This window comes from Bos javanicus, chromosome 9 (assembly GCF_032452875.1).
Source record: "Bos javanicus breed banteng chromosome 9, ARS-OSU_banteng_1.0, whole genome shotgun sequence".
NCBI lineage: Eukaryota > Metazoa > Chordata > Mammalia > Artiodactyla > Bovidae > Bos > Bos javanicus.
The window spans coordinates 34,212,927-34,234,547 of NC_083876.1; the positions used below are offsets into that span (position 1 = coordinate 34,212,927).

Consider the following 21,621-nt stretch of genomic DNA (forward strand, 5'->3'; position numbering starts at 1 on the left):
AATGGACTGGTTGGATCTCCTTGCAGTCCAAGGGACTCTCAAGAGTCTTCTCCAACACCACAGTTCAAAAGCATCAATTCTTTGGCGCTCAGCTTTCTTCACAGTCCAACTCTTACATCCATACATGACCACTGGAAAAACCATAGCCTTGACTAGATGGACCTTTGGTGGCAAAGTAATGTCTCTGCTTTTCAATATGCTGTCTAGGTTGGTCATAACTTTTCTTCCAAGAAGTAAGCGTCTTTTAATCTCATGGCTGCAGTCACCATCTGCAGTGATTTTGGAGCCCCCCAAAATAAAGTCTGACACTGTTTCCACTGTTTCCCCATCTATTTGCCATGAAGTGATGGGACCAGATGCCATGATCTTCGTTTTCTGAATGTTGAGTTTTAAGCCAACTTTTTCACTCTCCTCTTTCACCTTCATCAAGAGGCTTTTTAGTTCCTCTTCACTTTCTGCCATAAAGGTGGTGTCATCTGCATATCTGAGGTTATTGATATTTCTCCCGGCAGTCTTGATTCCAGCATGTGCTTCTTCCAGCCTAGCGTTTCTCATGATGTACTCTGCATAGAAGTTAAATAAGCAGGGTGACAATATACAGCCTTGACGTACTCCTTTTCCTATTTGGAACCAGTCTGTTGTTCCATGTCCAGTTCTAACTGTTGCTTGTAAAAGTGAGCTAAAGGCAAAAAAGTGTCAAAAGGGCTAATTTTGAAGACTCAATCATAAGAAAGGAATGATCCATTATGAGATAGGACAGTCATCAACTTGTCTATGACTGTATTACTGAAATATATAAAGCAAAAATATCAAATTATAAGGAGAAATTCTTATAATCAAAGAGATTTTTAACATTTTAGAAGTGATCAAAGAAACATTAGGAGATAAACATTGAAAGGATATAAAAGATACGGAATAACAAAATTAGCGAGCTTTGTCTAACATCTAGTATTCCATACCCTAAAAATAGAGAATGCACTATTTTTATAAGTTCTCTATAAATCACTTGCTAAAACATACTGATCGTATACAAGATCACAAAAGGAAATTTCAGCATTAATGTCTAATAACAAGGATACAAGTTGAGAAACCATGGTAAAAGAACGGTATAGAGTAGGAGTTGGCAACCTATATATAATTCAGGGACCAAACTGACCCACTGCCTGCTTTGTAAGCTTTTAAACCAATAATAATTTTTTTTAATGGTTTGAATTTTTTTCAGTATTTTGTGACGTGTGAAAACTACGTGAAATCCAAATCTGAGTGTTTATAAAGTTTTATTAGCACGTATCCACACTGGTTCCTAATTGTCTAACTGCTTTCCCACCACCTGAGCAGAGTTGAGTAGTTTGTGACAAGAGTCTGTGTGGCCTTAAAACTGAAAATGTTTACTATCCAGCCTTTTATAGAAGAAGTTTGCGGAGCCTCTGTGAAAAATAAGTAAACTAGAATGAACGGTATGAATAGAGATAAAGCTTCAATAATTTTTAAGAATGCAAGCTGTATGATACCTGCAGCATGTTACACTCTGTAAGTTTTAAAATAAAATAATATTATGTATTCTTTGTGGTTACTGACATCTGTAGAATTTAGAAACATGTACAGAAATAACAAATATCAAGTTTCAGGTAGTGGTGACCACTGAGGAGGAAAGAATAAGATTAAGAAGGGTACAGAATATTTCAACTGTATCAGTATTGCTTTAATGCTTAAAACAAAAACTGAATTATATACAGCAACTTGTTCAGTAGAGCTTGGTAGTAAGTACTACATCTTCCTTATGTTTATAATATAATGTTTTAAAACTCCATTTAATAGAGTATATGGTAAGGAAGTGGAGAAGGAAATTGTAGGCCACTCTTTCAAGGAACATTGATTAGAAGTCATTATTGAAGTGTCAAAGACTTGCTGTAAAGAAATTTGTTGATTACAGATTCTTAAGTATTTATTTTCATTTACTATTGAAAGAATTGACTCTGTCTGCAGTACCAGCACATACTTTGTCAATGATCATGAATGGTCACATCCATGGATAATAATTTTCTTTGGGGCTTTATAGCCAAATGGTGTCCTTGTTAGTCTGCTGTTGCCTGTCTGAATGAAAGTGAATGTATTAACGGCTCAGTCATATCTGACTCTTTTCGACCCCATGGACTGTAGCCTGCCCAGCTCTTCTGTCCATGGGATTCTCCAGGCAAGAATATTGGAGTGGATTGCCATTTCCTTCTCCAGGGTATCTTTTCAACCCAGGGATCGAACCCAGGTCTCCTGCATTGCAGGCAGATTCTTTACCATCTAAGCCACAGGGAAGCCCATTGCCAGTCTAGCCAACGTAAAGCATCTACCCCTTGGCAGGGATACCCTAGCTCATTCACAGAGCACACACTCGTAACACCGGTGTGGGGAATCAGGTCTGAGAGACAGCGCTGTCCTCAGAGGGGTAGGGATGCTGAGTAAATTAACACTGATTTTACGTAAAGAAATTCACTTAAACACCAGAAGCAGGCTTAAATAGAAAAAGAAGCTGCAAAAAGATAACAAGCCCCTGGCCCAGATGTTATAGTATTTGGAAGTGGCTTTGCCTTGTCTGAGAGTTTGTGGATGGGGTCAGATAGTAAACCGACTGCTGACACATCAGTAGGTGTCCTCTGTGCATCTCCCCAGTTCTCGACTCAGCTGCCCGGGGAATTCTTCAAAGGCTGGTATAGGGGGTGGCCTTACTTGGTGAACAAGTAAGTTCACCACTTACTTGTGGTGATTGGCTGCTGTGCAGATAAGATGAGATTGATGAATGTGTCATTTTTCCAACCCAGGCTCCAAATTCAGTCCTCAGTTACAGAAAAAATACTTAACGAAAGAGGGAAACTTTCCTCTCCTGCATTATTTTGAAATGATTCATCTTCCTAATTTGCTGCCAAGGCAGAAAAGTAGAATCATACAACCCGGGGGGTCGTCAAAGAGTCTGAGCCGACTTAGCGACTAAACAACAACAACCTGTTTGAAACACAATCTCTGTGCCTCCCTCTCTATTTAAGTGAAGGATGGTTTTACATAAAAAAGAAAGAGCCTGGGGAATGCAAAGCTCGCTCTGATCTGAAGAGCTACTAAAGGCAAGTAGATTTCATGGTCTGAACACCAGAGCTGTGCTTGAGTCAGTTATGTTTTTGCACAGGCCCGCCAGGCAGGGGTTCCTAACTTAAGCCCCGTGGTCCTGGCTGCAGGGGAGGGAGAGGGGGGAGACCCAACCATCTGGGAAAGAGCTGGGGTTTTCTTTCTTTCTTTCTTTCTTCATTTTTAGTTGCTTTGGGTCTTCATTGCTGCTCACGGGCTTTCTCCAGTTTCTGCAAGCAGGAGCTACTCTTCTTTTCAGTGGGTTCCCTTTATGGCGGCTTCTCTTGTGTGGAGCATCCTCTGGGGGTGGGGGTGATGGGGGCCGGGGACTGGGGGAGTTGTAGCACATAGGCTTTAGTTGCTCCTTGGCATATGGAATCTTTCCAGACCAGGGATTGAACCTGAGTGCCCTTCATTGGTAGGTGGATTCTTATCCACTGGATCACTAGGGAAGTCCTGGCTTTTTCTAATGAATCTAGGATGTCCTGAATTCTCACAGTGGCCCTGATGTCACCACAGCATTAGTTTAGTGAAATCAGTTCCTGTATCATCATTCGCCTCCCACCAAGTACACAGACTTTTTCTGTCTTTCTCTGGATCTTTCATCTAGAACCCAGAATTATCCCCAAATTGGGCCCTGCAACATATTGTCAGCATACCTTCTGAGATTTTGTGAGTCGACCTCTAAAATATTTTGCTCTAATGTAAGTAGCATATGAGCAGTGGAAATAAAAAAAGACATTGCTGATTTGGAGTCAGCAGATTTAGTGCAAATTCCTCTTTGTTATCCACTTTCCAGCTTGTTGTTGTTCAGTCACTCAGTCGTGTCCGACTCTTTGTGACTGTATGGACTGCAGCACGCCAGGCTTCCTTGTCCATCACCAGCTCCCAGAGCGCGCTCAAACCCATGTGCATTGAGTCGGTAATGCCATCCAACCATCTCATTCTCTGTCATCCCCTTCTCCTGCTTTCAGTCTTTTCCAGCATCAGGGTCTTTTCTAATGAGTCAGCTCATCACATCAGGTGGCCAAAATATTGGAGCTTCAGCTTCAGTATCAGCTAATCTTGAACAAATTTCTTAATTCTCCAGCTAACCTTCAACAAATTTCTTAAGCTCTGACTTTTAGATTTCTATCCTTTAAAATGGTCATGATTACAGTACTGAATACTTCAAGGGTGTAATTAAATTAAAATGAGACCAAATGGCTTAGTGTGCCAATGCAGGAGACACAGGAGATGTGAGTTCAATTCCTAGGTCGGAAGATCCCCTGTAGAAGGAAATGGCAATCCACTCCGGTATTCTTGCCTGGGAAATCACAAGGATAGAGGAGTCTGGCAGGCTATAGTCCATGGGGTCACAAGAGTCAGACACAACTTAATGACAACCACCACCACCAAAGAAAATGAAAAACAGGTTGTAAACCGTACAGTTTATATAAACATAAGATGTTATTAAAATCTGCTACTGAAAAGTCCCACACTTCCCAACCCAGCAAAACTGCTCTTCCTGATAATGGTATCTTGGAAGAAAAGCACTAATAGAAATACCTTAAGTATTGGAGCATACCATTTGATACATCACCTACAAAAACCATCTACAGTAATTCATGTTTGTATAGTACATGATAATGGAGAAGGAAACGGCAGTCCACTCCAGTATTCTTGCCTGGAGAATCCCATGGACAGAGGAGCCTGGTGGGCTACAGCACATGGGGTCGCCAAGAGTCGGTTTGTAGCACACATCATTTCCTTGATACAACTCTTCTGTGAGGTGGGCACTGTTATTGCCATTTTCCAGATGTGAAAACAGATCCAAATAGCAATAAAATGCCTTGCCCATGGTGACACAACCAGTAAATTATAGAAACGCAGCTAAGCCTGAGCCTTCCAAAGCCTCCTAGGCTCTTTGAACTAAGTCACACTGTTCTCCAAAGTAGTCAGTAGTCTGTCACTATATAGCAAGAATTTTCCAGAACACATAAGACTAATCGACTCAGGCTGTAAGAAATAGAGAACTACTTTCTCAAATTGAATTTTATGCTTCTATTTCTGGAAGAGTTTTGATCCTCTGAACCCTGCAGTTGTCAAGATGAGAAGGTTTCTTGTTTTTAACTTGAGGTATCTCTACTTCTGCGTAAATAAAACAGCCTTCAATAGCTAATATATTAGGTACTTTCAAAAGAAAGCTAAGGGCTTGTTTTCTCTGCCAGAATCATTATACATTATTAAACTGTAGAACATGCATTTTGAGCAATAGTTTTGTAAGAAAATATTATCACCCAAATTCTATCACACCTTAAATGGCTGCTTATGAAAAAGAAAGTTACCAAATTTGGATTTGTAATCACACTAAGTGGGGATCTTTCATACTTATTATTTGGGGGATAAAATGAAACCCATTAGAGTTGTCGATTAGGTTTGAATCCAGGATTTAGTGTCTATAAATTGCTGATCCTTTCTCGAATCCACACCACAATCAATACAAAGACTGAATAATGCTAACATTTAGATCTATCTTGGATTGTGAAGGTTTATGTTTGTGATTTTAAAACAATGCTTTGGCATGAGAACAAAACACCACTCTTAATACTCCCTTGGGCCAAAGAATTCTCAGTAGCTGGTGCTTCTGGTCTGACTTTTCACTCTCAGCTTTTATGTCTTTAGTTTACAACTCGTCCCTACAAGTGAAGCAGTATTTGATTGCTGGCACTGTACTTGGCTATAAGACAGTCCTATTTATGATTCTTTTCCTCTCCAGTTCAGCAGAGAGCAAAAGCTGTAGAGTACAGAAGTAGCACCCGTGTCTCAGAGCAAGGAGGAGCTACAGAAGCAATACGAAAAGACAAAGATCGGTGAACCTTCTTCACCTGCCAGGCACAATGTCTTGTCCTGCACACAGAAGACCAGAATACCGTAAAATAGTAAGATCTCTTTATAAATATATTCTCAAAGAGATTATTTTTTTCCTGCTTTAGAGAAAATGTTTTCCCAAGTGATTTCTGAATTATTTTGAAAGGTGATGCTATTAAGTAGACTTTTCCAGTGGAGCAAAGGGAGTGTTTTGTGGAGAGAAACATAAATGACACTTCTGGGAATAGTTACAATGATCTTTTACATACTGTGAGAGAATAATCAATTCTTTATACATATTTTAAAGTCTTCTTTTCTGACTAATTATATCTACAGAAGTGTCAAATTTTTCTTCTATCTCTAACAGTAAAAGTAAAAAGATTAAGCAGTTCTTTGTATTTCATACTTGTAACTGGTTGTATTTCATACTTCATGAAATAGGAAATGAAACATATACAAAATAGATGATTATATATTACATTAAGTAGGAATAGGTCATCAAAAACTCAATACTAAAATGATTGCCTTTAAACTATATTTTCTAGTCTTAAATATGATTATTATTGTGACTTGGTGTGGGCTCTTATCTTTCCTGTATATTCCAAGTTCAGAGTTATTTTTAAAACTATTTGAGGATTAGATTTGGATAAGTGTTGTTCTTTAACTCTCTTTTATTATGGTTTAGAGGTATTCAGAAGTTACAGATGTTAAAATTCATCATTAAGTTTAAAACTCTGTTAATTATTTCAGCAGACTCAAGGGCATTACATAAAAGTAACTCTGGACATGAATACTTAGGATTGTATGACTAACCCATGCACACCCCATTTGGAAACGGCTGTAGATGCCAGTCTGGAATCTTCATTTTTTTATGGGACTCCTCAAATGCTGAAAAATATTGTATGTGCTTCATATTATACCTAAGTCACTTAATTTATGTATCAGTTAAAACACATTTTTATCTTGATATATCCAAAACCTCCTGAAATAATTAATGGTGTTCTATTTTTTATGTAAAAAAAGATTGATTTTTATGTTTTCAAAACTGTGATGATAAATTTATGTTGATCTCTCTTGTGATCAATCTGAGACCCTTCTGGACATGTGTTTCAAGATACAGTCTTTGACCATGAAACAAAATGAAGAACACTGGCCTTTATGGGCACCGAGCTTGAAACTCAGCTAGAAGTAAAACATAGTTAGTATCCACCCACCAGAGAGAGAGAGGAAAGAAAAGAAAATGCTATTTTTTTTTTCAGTTTAGCCTTAATTATAAATGGGCACAATGTTGAAGGTATGGCACATAGATAGGTGTAATTTTATCTCCTGTTCTCTATTTTTCAAATTCTTTTGTTTTACTGCTGGCAGCAACAACCACATTCATTCATTTCTCTCTCTCCTTCAACTTTGCTTATTCTTACACTGTCATATTGGCTTTTAACAGTGATTTATCTTCTGCTGTAGCTCCTTATATGTTAGGCAGATATTTTCTGTATAATTTACAGGCAGTTCTTGTGATTTATGATTAGGTTCTTGGAAGGTTTAAATAAGAACGGAATTAAAACTGAATACATGATGACCCTTCAGTGGTTTGCTTAACAAATATTTTTATTTAAATCACATGCTTTACATCATTGGTTTCCTACTAGAAATATTAATGTACTCATTTTTTCCTATGCCTGAAGTGTGTACATTAGTGCTTAATGTCAATTAATGTATTTAATGTCAATTAATGTATTTAATGTATATTCTACACATGTTTATGACATTTTGATTTAGCTTTTCAACAGAAATTATGTCCCTATGCACCATATACTATTTGGATTCTTTTGATTTATCATTTATAATTTAAATTTTAAATTATAATTAAATTATAATTTAAAATTTACAAAGTTATAATAAATATTCTACCCAATTAAAGAAACCTATTTATTGTGATATAAACCTATTCATAAGAGAATGGACATTGGTGGTATTGGGTCAATTTTGGAAGCATTTGGATCAATATCATATAACATTTCAAAGAAGTCACTTGGTTGAATAAACTATTTTATTGGTTTTCTGAGTCATTTCTACTACTTATTTAAGAAAAAATAATTGAATACATATTATCAGGCCTTATCTTGCCCTCCATGTTGTGCTACACAAGATACCTGAGCCTGCAGGTAAAAACACCACTTCTAACCTGGAATCCATATTTGATCTAGATTATGCACAAAATAAGATTATTTTTGACAATGGTACCCCTTCCTACCTCCCTCTCCCACTCACCTCTACTCCAGGCAGTGCCTTCTTTTGTGCACCTCAAAGAAAATTGCTACGACAGAGAGGAGCCTGCAGTCTCAGACTCCACCCGGGCTCTGCCAATCATGGCCAGTTGGGCGAGTAACTCATTCCTCCTGAGGCCTCATTCCCTGCTCTGAAAGATTGAGGGAATTGTAGTAAATTATCTCAGATATCTTCTTCTATTTCTTTGTTTTCAATAGCAGATACAAAAAAAACTTTTTTTTAATTGGAGGATAATTGCTTTATAATGTTGTGTTGGTTTCTGCCATACAACAATGTGAGTCAGTCATAATTATACATATATCCCCCCCTCTCTTGAGCCTACCTCCCATCCCCTAATCTACCCCTCTAGGTCATCACAGAGAGCCAGGCTGGGGCCCCTGTGCTATTCAGCAGCTTCCCACTAGCTATCTTTTTAACACATGATAGTGTATATATGGGGCTTCCCTGGTAGATTAGCTGGTTAAGAATCCACCTGCAATGCGGGAGACTCTAGTTCAGTTCATGGGTTTCGAAGTTCCCCTGGAGGAGGCATGGCAACCCACTTCGATATTCTTGACTTTCTTAATTTGTCCCACCCTCTCCTTCCTCCACTGTCTTCACAAGTCTGTTCCCTATGTCTATGTCTCCAATCCTTCCATCCAAATAGGTTCATCAGTACAATTTTTCTAGATTCCATATATATGCATTAATGTACAATATTTGTTTTTCTCTTTTTGACTTACTTCACCCTCTATAACAGGCTCTAGGTTCATCCACCTCACTGCAACTGACTCAAATTCTTTCCTTTTTATGGCTGAATAATATTCCATTGTATATCCGTACTACATCTTCTTTATCCATTCATCTGTTGATGGATATCTGGGTTGCTTCTATGTCCTACCTGTTGTAAATAGTTCTGCAGTGAACCAAAAAAAACTTTTTAAAAGGGATTGATTGAATTTTGTGTTTTCTTTTTTGCATATTTTCAACATATCTTTGGTAAACTAAACCAAATTTATTCTCAGTTTTACTTTTCATTTTTAATTTATTCTTAAAAATATTACATATTTTAGAGATCTATAAGAAAAGTACAAATTCTTTTTTCTCTAAGTATAAAGAAAAACTCTAAATTTGTTGCTATAGTAGGGTTCAGCCTGATGGTCTCCTTAGCAGATCTGAAACGTATTAGGGATTGTGCAGACTCATGAGACATCTCACCCAATTTTTCCTTCCAAGTGAAAACATGGTCAAAATATACCAAAGGCCATTCTAGAACAATAAGAATTTATATTAGCAATTAGCATTTTAAAAAACTTCCTCCATGAAAACATATTGTAAGTTGTATAAGCAAATGCATAGAAAGATGTTCGCATGTTAAGAAATTTATTTCAGAGCTCTTTTTCCCCCAGCAAAGTATGCAAATATGGGTACAATTTGTTCTCTAGTGAAAATTACTGCAGTCATCAGACACAACTGAGCACACACACTTAGTGGGGAGGGGGATGGAAGAAAGGAACAGATGATCTTAAAGGCTGCTTCTGGCTAGAAAACTTTTTATAAAGGACCAGTAGTATATTTCCCATAACTTTGCCAATAACATAAAACTATCTCTTTTTCCCCAGAATAAAGATCTCTTTGTCCTCACCTATGGAGCTCTGGTTGCCCAACTCTGTAAGGATTATGAAAAAGATGAAGATGTGAATAAATATTTAGATACAATGTGAGTAGACGTCTTTTATTCTTGTGGAATGGAGTTGGTCTTCCTCTTTTGACTTGTCTTGCTCCATTTTAGCTCCTCTTCTATTTCAACAAATCCCATCTAGAGAGGAACATAATTTCTAATAACTGCCATTTAAGTTGCCATAAAGCCTAAAGCAATAAGAAGGGGCTTTTATTCCATGAATATCAATCATGTGACATTTTCTTTTTTATTAGAAATCATTTATTTGCTAGTGTTCTGTAAGCAAAAGACGTGGTAAAACTGAAATTGCTCTTTAAAGAATATGGTGGGTCATCACATTTCTTTTCAAGTCTTCTGTTCTAGCATAATTTCTTCCAATGTAAATGTGTGTTTATGTAAGCATAGACTATCTATGGAAGGATCTGTGCAAAAACTGCTAATAGTAGTTGCCTGAGAGAACTGGGGGGAAGGGCAGGAGATTATGGGTAGAAGGGAGATATACTGTTCCTTACATAGTGCGTTTATTATCCGAACACTTTTAACATTACTCTGTTTTACTCAAAATCATACTAAATAAAGAACTCATTCCTTCCTTTTAAAATAAAAGTCCATTCTCCTTTATTAATAGACATTTCTCCTACACTAATTCAGCCTTTAATTTTCAGAACAATTATATGATTATTATATTACTGCTTAACAATAAAACGTCTATAAATATACTTAAATCTCTTAATTATGGATCCTTAAAAGGTTTCTAACAGAGCAATGACTGGAAAATTTGTACTAGTTAGAAGGTTCCATTAGAAAGTTTGAAGAGGAAATTTAGTGTAGATGAGCATTTTGGACCTCTTTTAAAACGCTCATTATATTCTTGATTGACATACAGAAAAAAGACATTAAGAAAAGCTTGAAAGATTTTTTTGTGAGCTCTTGCTTTCCTCCCTTTCTATATGCTTATCCTTTTTCTATCAGAAAGTTCTCCTTCATTGTTCTAAGTTCTGTTCATTTTGGTCCACATATTCTTTTAAAAAATTTCTTAATTAGTCAGGAGGACTTCCTCAGCTAAATTGTCTGTAACAGTGGTAGCTTTTTAAGCTATTTTATATTTAGGTCACTCTTAAAAACATGATAAAATATTTTCAGAAGTCAGATTATTTAACTTGTTAAATTTCCATTGTTTTGCAGAACAACAGCATAAAATGAAGACACTCATTTATTTGACACCCCCCCAAAAAAAATACCCATGGGTAGCTACTTGGGTGCATATTTTAATAAACATGAATGAAATATTATTTAAAGAATGCATTTTGAGAGGCTGTAGAAAGGCCTTGCCGTAAGAAAAACAATAATTCGCATTTGGATTTCTTTAATAGCTTCTGCTGACAGCATCTTACATTTTTAATTTGATATATAAAATATCTGCTTTGCAGAAATATACCGTTTGACCAAAGCAAGATGTATACTGCACTGACTACAACATTCTGCCTTTCCATTACCTGTCCTAGCAGCTGAGCCTGCAGATATGCATAATATAGAAAACACTGAAAACATTTTTTTCTAAAATCCTGGTACAACTATTTCTATAGTTTCTATTTTTTAAAAGTCTTTTCAACGTGAACTTCCTGCCTAGAATCACAAAGCACTTTTCTTGGAAGGCAAGTAAGCTAAACTGAATATTTCTATCTACTCAGAAATATAAACAGATAACCTCATAGATTTAGTAAATCACTTTGACATCAAATCCACCTTCCTCTCCCAGTTGACTGGTCACTGAATATCCACTCCCACCCTTTTCAAGCCCTGTGGAACAAATATAGCCCCGTATAGACTGTGATGTCTTTTGACTTGTTGAGCTTTCTGTTGCCCTGTTCAAATTGTTTCACTAGTCATGGACATGCGGCTGTGACATTAAAAGACTGATTTTGTGCCAGTTGGTAAGCAAAAACAGTCTTCTTTCTTTTATTTCCACTGTTAAGTTCATAATTCCTCAAGTAGATTGAAAGTTTTAGGTCTGTCTTGTTGAATCTGTCTGCTCAGATATATTATCACATCTCAATAAAATGATTGCAGAATTGTGCTTTGGGTACGACTCAAGCCATCTGCTGTGAGATAGAGTGAACACATAATACAAATACCTTCTCCCCAGTCCCATACATTTAATTTCCCTAAAATTAAAAAAAAAAAAAGAACTTTCTGAACTTTGCTTTTTTTGTTCTTTTCACTAAACCAGTGTTCCAACTTCAGTGTAGCTGAAAACTAAATGGCACACAAAAAATTATTTCTCCATTCCCTTCTTCCTCTCCTTCCAGAACCGATCCCAGACATACCTGCTCTCCTACCATGGAAACTATGCTAAGAAAAGATGAGCATCTAGGTACCACACCTGTAGCAGCCAAGTCAGCTAGAGCCTCATTCTGTTTCTGATAATGGCCAGTGATGAGAAAGCTAGCTGCCAATGAGACACATTAGGCTGCAAACACCAACCTCTTTTAATTTTAGTTTACACTGTCAAGTTTGGGTCAGCCTTCACTCCTCAGACTCTTTTGCTTAAAGGAGACTGGTTAAAATTTCCTGGATGAGTTGTGCTCTATGGGTCATAAGGCTGCTGCTGCTAAGTCACTTCAGTCGTGTCCGACTCTGTGCGACCCCATAGACGGCAGCCCACCAGGCTTCCCTGTCCCTGGGATTCTCCAGGCAAGAACACTGGAGTGGGTTGCCATTTCCTTCTCCAGTGCGTGAAAGTGAAGTCACTCAGTTGTGTCCAACTCTTAGCGACCCCATGGACTGCAGCCTACCAGGCTCCTCCGGCCATGGGATCTTCCAGGCAAGAGTACTGGAGTGGGGTGCCACTGCCTTCTCCGGGTCATAAGGAACCCCCTGCCAAATTGCCATTTGACTTGTCAACTTGGTTTACTTTATTATTTATTTACAAATGTCCTAACAGATGATTCCATGCTGAAACATGGAGGGACTTCTCTAATGTCTCAAATATTATTTTCATAGGACACTCTTTCCCTTCCTCCACAGGGGATACGGTATTGGAACACGGCTGGTAGAAGACTTTTTGGCTCGATCGTGTGTGAGAAGATGCCACAGTTATTCAGAAATTGCAGACATAATTGCCCAGGTAAGTGCATTTTAGCTTTGGCAGTATGTTTTGAAAAATTTTGATTGGTCCTGTTTGGTGGTTTTCTTCTCCAATTGAATGGGTTTCAACTGTTTTTGTTACTAGGTGCTAAGAGAAGGGATTCTGATCAAAACGCATTTTATTTCTGCACAGAGATAAAGCTACTGTGACCAGAGATAAATGCTGCCAGGCTTTTAAACATCTATTGATTTTTTTGACCACTTGTGGGGCGTGTACGTCCCACACTGGGAAAAATGTTTTGAGAAGGTAAACAGAAAGACAGGGTAAAAGGCAGCCTTATAACACGTATAAGGGTATGGAGAAGGGGATAGCAACCCACGCCAGTATTCTTGCCTGGAGAATCCCATGGACAGAGGAGCCTGGTGGGCTACGGTATACAGGGTCGCAGAGTTGACATAACTGAAGCAACTTAACGTGCATATAACACATATGCCCCAAACTAATTTCTTTGCATAATCATTTTTAGCACATGGAAGGAGGTAACCTTTGGTTAGCTCAGAGAATATTGGTGTAGTCATTTTGTTCCCAGAACAATGTTTTCCCCAGAGGAAAAAATAAGCTTCCTGTAAAAGCATGTGCTCTAAGAACTTTCATAGCCCTTATATATAAGAAATAACTTTGAATCATCCAGCACAAGCTCAGATTTCTTGGATATAAGGTTAGGAACTGAATCCTTAGCCAAAATTCATTTAATCTGCAGGTCTTATGGTTACTGACCTGGTGCTGTCTGTTTGTGGGAGCCCTAGAAAACAGGCATGGACATGAGATATTGATGGAGACAGTAAGCTGCCTCCAGTTCACACAACCGACCAGTCAAGTCCATATCATTTTCCTTTTCTCTCATTCTTAATATAATTCTATGTTGTCATACTGACTCTTCATCTAAGTGGTGATAATGGTTTGACATAGTGCTTTGTGATTCTCAGTGCAATTTTACATACTTTTTGTCTTTCATTCTAAAAGTATCTCCGTGAGGTAGACAGGGTAGGGGTTATTGTCCTCATTTTCCAGTTAAGAAATCTTGAGCTCCAGAAAGAATATGATAAAAACTGAATATAGTATATGTGAAAAAAATTATACTAAAAAACCACAACCAAATGAAAGATGTTTTCACATATTATTATTATTACTTTCATTATTTTGTGGCTAGTGAATCATGTAGTTGAAATTAAAATCCAGGTCTTCCAGTCCTAGCGTAGTCAGTTTATTATACCACTAAACAGGTTAAAAAAATTCTCTTTCCATATTTGCAGATGGTAACTAAGATACTGAAGCAGTAATTTGAAAAATGAAATAATTTTTCACTCAATCACTGCTATGGGTAATGCTACAAGAATACTAGCTGTTTTAATGGAAAGTAAATACTTGAAATGTATAAATGTACATGGCTGTATTCTATTTCTGTAAAAAAAAAAAAAAAAACACCATTTGGATTTTGATAAGGATTGCATTGAATCATTAGATCGCTTGGTAGTATGGACATTTTAGCAATAGTAAGTCTTCCAATCCATGAACATAAAATGTAGTTCTATTTTTTGTGTCTTATTTAATTTTTTTTCATTAATGTTTTGCAGTCTTCAGTATACAAGTCTTTCATCTCCTTAGTTAGGTTTATTCCTAGGAATTTCATCCTTTTTCGATGCTTCTATAGATGGACTTTTTCTTTTTTCTTTTTGAGGGGTGATAGTTCATTGTCAATGGCACCCCGCTCCAGTACTCTTGCCTGGAAAATCCCATGGATGGAGGAGCCTGGTAGGTTGTAGTCCATGGGGTCGCGAAGAGTCAGACATGACTGAGCGAGTTTACTTTCACTTTTTACTTTGATTCATCAGAGAAGGAAATGGCAACCCACTCCAGGGTTCTTGCCTGGAGAATCCCAGGGACGGGGGAACCTGGTGGGCTGCAGTCTATGGGGTCGCACAGAGTCGGATACGACTGAAGCAACTCAGCAGCAGCAGCAGCAATTCATTGTCAGTGTATAGAACAGTACTAATTTTTGTATGTTGATTTTGTATTCTGCAGCTTACTGAAATTATGTATTAGTTCTAACAGTTTTTTGTATAGTCATTAGGATTTTTATGTATAAGATCACATCATCTGCAAAAAGAGAGTTTTACTTCTTATCCAATTGGGGTGTGTTTTCTTTCTTTTTTTTGCCTAATTGTTCTTACTGTGATTTCCAGTAGTACTATGTTGAGTTGAAGTAGTAAGAGCAGGCAGCCCTACCTGGTTCCTGATCTTAGAAGAAAAGCCCTTGGTTTTCACTATTGAGTAAGGCAATGGAAAAAGCACAGCCTCTTCAACAAATAATGCTGAGAAAGCACAGAACAATGCACCTGGACCCTTATCTTATACCATACACAAAACCAACTCAAAATGGACTAAAAAAATGTAAAATCCAAAACTTTAAAATTCCTGAAACAGACTATAGGGGAAAGGCTCATGACATGGGTCTTGACAGTGATTTCATGGATACGACATCAACAGCACAGGCAACGAAAGCAAAATAAGCAGGTGAGATTACACCAAACTAAAAAGGTTCTGCACAGTAAGCAATCAACAGAACGTAAAGATAACCTATGGAATTAGAGCAAATATTTGAAACCACCTATCCGATACGGAATTAATCCCCAAAATACATTAGAAAATTCTATAACTTTAATTAAAAAAATAAACCAAACTAATAACCTAATTAAGAAATAGGCTAAGACCTAAGTAGACATTTCTCCAAAGAAAATATACAAATGGCCAAGAGGTATATGAAAACAGTCACTAATTGTCAGGGAAATGCAAATCAAAACCACAATAAGATATAACCTCACAACTGCCAAAATGGCTGGTGTGTTTTTTTTTAATGTTGCTGAAGATGCTCAGAAATTGGAGCCCTTGCATACTGTCAGTGGGAATACAAAATGCAGCCACTGTGGAAAATAGTAAGGAAGTTCCTCAAAACATTGAAAAATGCAATTACCATGTGACCTACCGTGCCTCTTCCGGATATGTACCAGAAAGAATTGAAATCAGGGTCTGGAAAAGATACTAGCACTCCTGTACTCTAGGAAACAACCTGAAAGTTGATTGACTGATGAATAGATAAGGTGATCAATACTACAATCGCATACTATTCAGTCTTTAAAAAGAAGGACATTCTGCAATATGCAACAACATGCTGCTGCTGCTGCTGCTAAGTCGCTTCAGTCGTGTCCGACTCTGTGCGACCCTATAGACGGCAGCCCACCAGGCTCCCCCGTCCCTGGGATTCTCCAGGCAAGAACACTGGGGTGGGTTGCCATTTCCTTCTCCAGTGTGTGAAAGTGAAAAGTGAAAGTGAAGACTCTAGCGACCCCATGGACTGCAGCCTACCAGGCTCCTCCGTCCATGGGATTTTCCAGGCTGGTGTGGGTTGCCATTGCCTTCTCTATGCAACAACATGGTTGAAGTCAATTACAGAATGACAAATCTGGTATGATTCCACTTATATGAAGTCTCTAAAATAGTCAAATTCACAGAATCAAAGAGTAGAATTGTGGTTGCCAGCAGCTGAGGGAAGGGAGAAATAAGGAATTACTAATCAACAGGCATAAAGTTTCAGTCAAGCAAGATGAATGAGCTCTATGACACTTCTCTGATGGTCCAGTGGTTAAGACTCCATGCTTCCAATGCAGGGTGTGCAGGTTTGATTCCTGGTTGGGCAACTAAGATCTCATGTGCTATGCCATGCAGCGCCCCGCCCCCCCCCCAAAAAAGTAAGTTCTAGAGGTCTGTTGTAAAAAAGACTTAAAAGAAACAGGTCTGTTTGATATAAAACTAAGAACATGTGCAACATCCACTTTCCAAATATCTCTTCTCTAAACATTTTATGTCTTTTTGGTCTTTCCAATGTCATGTAAATTCTTGTCAGCCCCTCCTATCCTCAGCGATTGGGAAAAAAATCCACTTTCACTCCCATACAAGATTCCTTATTAATGAAGAATAAGAAGGACCTCGCCCTTCTCTTGTGCAGAGAGGCTGTCTCTTGGCCTTTGCACTTTCCTTCAAAGACCTGATTTCCTCCCTCTTGATCATTTCCACCTCCCCAGCAAAGTGTTCTTTTACATGTGGGGATGATGTCACCCAGTTCAAGAGCATTTTAACACAGATGATGGGTCAGACTTTATACTCAGCCACTGATGCTTTGCTTATAATTAGTAGCTTTTGTTAAAAGGTTTGGCTTTCCATAGCATTATCTCATTAGCCCTTGTAAACTCTCCTGGAGGAGGCAAGTATAAAATGTTCCAGAGCTGGTGTTGTAGAGAAGTGGGGCAAGGTCAGAGGGAGTTCACCTAGTCACGTGCTGCCGTGGGGCACAGCACAATCGGGAACAGAACCTAATGGTGTGACTTCCGTTTGGCTGCCCTCTCAGGCCACGCACTTGTACAGAACACTGCCATCATTCTTCCCGAGTACCTACTGTATACTGACATGTCATGGCTTCCACAGAATTCATGATTGTTGTCCTGGCTCCAAACCAGGAAAGAGAAAGAGGATGCATTTGAAGGAAATTGGCTAGATGAAGAAATCTATGCCCATATGAGTGAAGTGATTCTCCGAAGATCTGGTTAGTGAAAGACTGCACGTAGGAACAGGTCTCCTGACTTTATGCCTCTGCCTCTGAGAGGGGACAACTATTTGACTTTGGATATTAATAACATTTTCCCCTCTCTAGCTTTCTTCATTTCATCTTTTCCACACAACAGATTGTCACTAGGCTTCTGACAAATTCTTTTGACAGTCTTTATCAACTTAGACAGCTTATTAAAAAGCGGAGACATTACCTTGCCAACAAAGGTCTGTCTAGTCAAAGTTATGGTTTTTCCAGGAGTCATGTATGGATGTGAGAGTTGGACTATAAAGAAAGCTGAGCGCCAAAGAATTGATGCTTTTGAACTGTGGTGTTGGAGAAGACTCTTGAGAGTCCCTTGGACTGTGAAGAAACCCAACCAGTCGATCCTAAAAGAAATCAGTCCTGAATATTCACTGGAAGGATGCTGAAGCTGAAACTCCAATACTTTGGCCACCTGATGCAAAGAACTGACTCATTTGAAAAGACCCTGATGCTGGGAAAGACTGAGGCGGGAGAAGAAGGGGATGACAGAGGATTAGATGATTGGATGTCATCATTGACTCAACAGACATGAGTTTGAGTATACTCCGGGAGTTAGTGATGAACAAGGAGGCCTGGCGTGCTGCAGTCCATGGAGTCGCAGAATCGGACACAGCTGAGCAACTGAACTGAACTGAACCCTTAAATTGCGCCATCTAGTGGTGTGAGAAGAAATCTCATGCCAGACACCAAATCACTGATTCAAAGAATTTTTATAGTCAGCCTTACATTTTATAGAAAAAAGGACATAGGCTAATTATGAACTCAACTTCCTGAAACATTAAACATGTATGAATTTCTAATGTCATTTTTTCATATACAAGTGTACCTTTTGTGATTATTCCTTCAAAATACAACTACAAATTTTAAGTAAGACAATATATAATTAGCAGCATTATAACGTGATATGTAGCAGCATATAATATTTTAAAACGTGAGTAATACAGAGCTTTTCTGAAGAAAAGCTCAAAGTAATTTCCACCTATTGTCTATTTTTCTATTACAAGAACTGTGTGAAGTAAAAAGGCATCTGTCATTAGCCTCATTTTACTGACAATGTAATTAAGACTCAGATGATGTCACCACGAACACATAAAGAAGAAAAGCCAGTTTAACTGTTGATGTGAATCTAAATTGATGCATTCACTATTTTCATAGTGTTTGGAGATTCCTAAAAAAGTTAAAATAGAACTAACATAAGATTTAGCAATTTCACTTGAGTATTTACCTGAAGAAAATAAAAACACTAATTGGAAAAGATATATGCACTTTTATGTTCATTGCAGAATTGTTTACAGTAGCCAAGATATGGAAGCAACCTAAGTGCCCCTAAATAGATGAGTGGATAAAGAAGATGTGAAACACACACACACACACCACGCACAGGTGTGTGTGTGTGTGGTGTGTGTATATAATGAACTACTACTCAGCCATAAAAAAGAATAAAATCTTGCAATCTGCAACAACATGATGGACCTAGAGCGTATTATGCTAAGTGAGATGTCAGACAGAGAAAGACAAATGGTGTATGACTTTACTTATATGTGGAATCTAAAAAGCAAAATAAATGAACGAACATAACAAAAAAGAAACAGACTTACAGATACAGAGAACAAACTAGTGTTTGCCAGAGCAGGGAGATTTGAGAGGAGGGATGAAATGGTTGAAGGGGATTAAGAGGTACAAACTATCAGTCATAAGATCAATAAGTCACATTGATGTAATGTACAGCACAAGAAATATAGAAAATATTTTTAATAGTATGGTGTATAATCTATAAAAATATAAATCACTATTATACACCTGAAACAAATATAATGGTGCAAATCAACTACACTTCAATTTTTAAAATGTATAGCTTTCAGAGAAAAAAAGCCAGCTTCGAATTTAATTCTTCTGACTTTGTTCCAGTGCTTTTTCCAAAAATTAATTGTTTCTTTAAAATAGACCTTTGAATAGAATATACATATATATATACACACATATATATACACACATATATATATATAACCGAGTCACTTTGCTGCACATCAGAAACTAATACATGTAAATCAACTATACTCCAATAAAAATATGAAATGTACCTTTGAAGATTTTTCTCCTATTACAACCACCATTCTGAGAAAAATGAAAATGCAAAATTTGCAGTAGAGTTACCCTAGATGATTTTAGTTGTAGTAATGAAATATTGGAGAGTTTAAACTTAACAGGCATACATCCCTGTGTTTATTATAAGAGCAAGTCAAAGATAAAATTGTACTTCTCTCTGGTCTAAGGTCTAAAAGAGAGCTCCTTATTACACAAAAATGTATTTCATGGTTTCCAAACACATTTATGATAAAAATTTTTTTATTAGAAGAATCAAATCAAAGAAAAACTTCATCATTGAATCAAGATAATCATAAAGGATGGGCCTGAAAAGAATTATTAGAATGTTGCCTTTAAGAGTAGCTTAAACATGAGGAGCTCCGATCCTCATCAGATTCGGAGCAGTAGTCTAACCAAGTTCAATGTAATGGAGATTAAATCTGAGTCCACATCCTGCTCAGCCACATTCCCTCTCTGTGACCCTGAGCAAATCATACAGCTTGTCCAAAGGTCAGTGTCCACATGTATCAGGTGAGACCTCTTCCAGTTGTGGTTTCCGGATTTTCAGGTATTGCTTTCCCTAGCTAAACTCTGGACACAGAACTGTAATCATAAACAGCTGAATATGTTGATTGCAGCTTCCAGTCTCTCTCAGAGCATCCGTGCCTTCTCGTTACTGATAGTATTTACAAATAGTTGACCTGGTGTAAACTCTGTTCATCAAAGCCTGGAAAGCTTTTTACTGTCAGGTCAATGTCATTATGATGGTTGCTCTGAGGGGTATAGACGGAATTTATGATTTTCTAGAATAAACATCACATCATTGGTATTGTCACAATGAAATTTTTAAATAGAAAAAAATATGATATAAAATATATAAAAGATAGAAACAGACTTATAAAACTTGAAATTCTGATCCTTAGGCTGAAAAAATTGGAACTCCATATATTGTGCTTGCAATAAATTCTGAAAAGCAAAAGCGAAATCTTTTACTTTGAATAATATAAGTTGAAACCTTGGAAAGGTAAAGGAACTCATGATCAATCTTACTGAGAACATCTTTATTATGAAAATAAGGCAACATAAGGCTGTATTTTAGTTCAATCTTTTAATCAGGCTGTGACACACAGTTTCACTGTGTTTTATGCCTGTTGATCTTCCAAGAATTTGCTGCTGGCCAGCTTCTTTTATATGTATTTCTGTTCTCCATCCAACAAGAACAAGACTGTTTTACAATGAATGAAAATAATATGAAGTTTTCCTGAGTTACGGTAATACACATAAAATTTGACTTGATACTTACATAGATTATCCAGAAAAATTATATTGAATTTCATTTCCCCATCATGTCTGTAAGCTTTACAAAGGGAAGGATAATTTCTGGCATTCTTGGGGTTTGGCCCATCATGCCATGGCAAACCAGCGCATTGTAGACATTCATTAAATATTGTTGAAAAGAATTTAGAAAGTATTTGAAGATTTTTTTTCACATCTACACTGTTGGTCCTCCTAGTCTGTCCAGAAGAGGGCAGTGGGCCGTATTCATCGCCAAATAGACTCCTCTCTCTTCCTCTCTTACTGTAACTCTCATCACCTGCAAAAGCCCCCTTATTTCAAGTAATATTTACTACGCTGAAAATACAGTGCTCTAAAAGTCTCTAGTTGCTCACAACAGCAAATCAGCAGTAACAAGATTTGAATTACAAAAGGATCCTGAACAGGAAAATAACGCTTTCGCTGCTGCTGCTAAGTCGCTTCAGTCGTGTCTGACTCTGTGCGACCCCATAGACGGCCCCCTACCAGGCTCCACCATACCTGGGATTCTCCAGGCAA

General features: G+C 37.6%; 1 protein-coding gene across 1 annotated transcript in view; it reads left to right on the plus strand.

The window, feature by feature from the left end:
- The first annotated feature begins 5,743 nt into the window (after positions 1-5,743).
- The window catches only part of TRAPPC3L (trafficking protein particle complex subunit 3L), a 40,811-nt gene continuing 24,933 nt past the window's right edge, over positions 5,744-21,621 (plus strand). Inside the window, exons 1-3 of the mRNA XM_061427500.1 lie at positions 5,744-6,032; positions 9,852-9,949; positions 12,938-13,037. Of these exons, the coding sequence (XP_061283484.1) occupies positions 5,991-6,032; positions 9,852-9,949; positions 12,938-13,037 (240 nt within the window). The 5' untranslated portion in view covers positions 5,744-5,990. The remainder of the gene's footprint in view (positions 6,033-9,851; positions 9,950-12,937; positions 13,038-21,621) is intronic.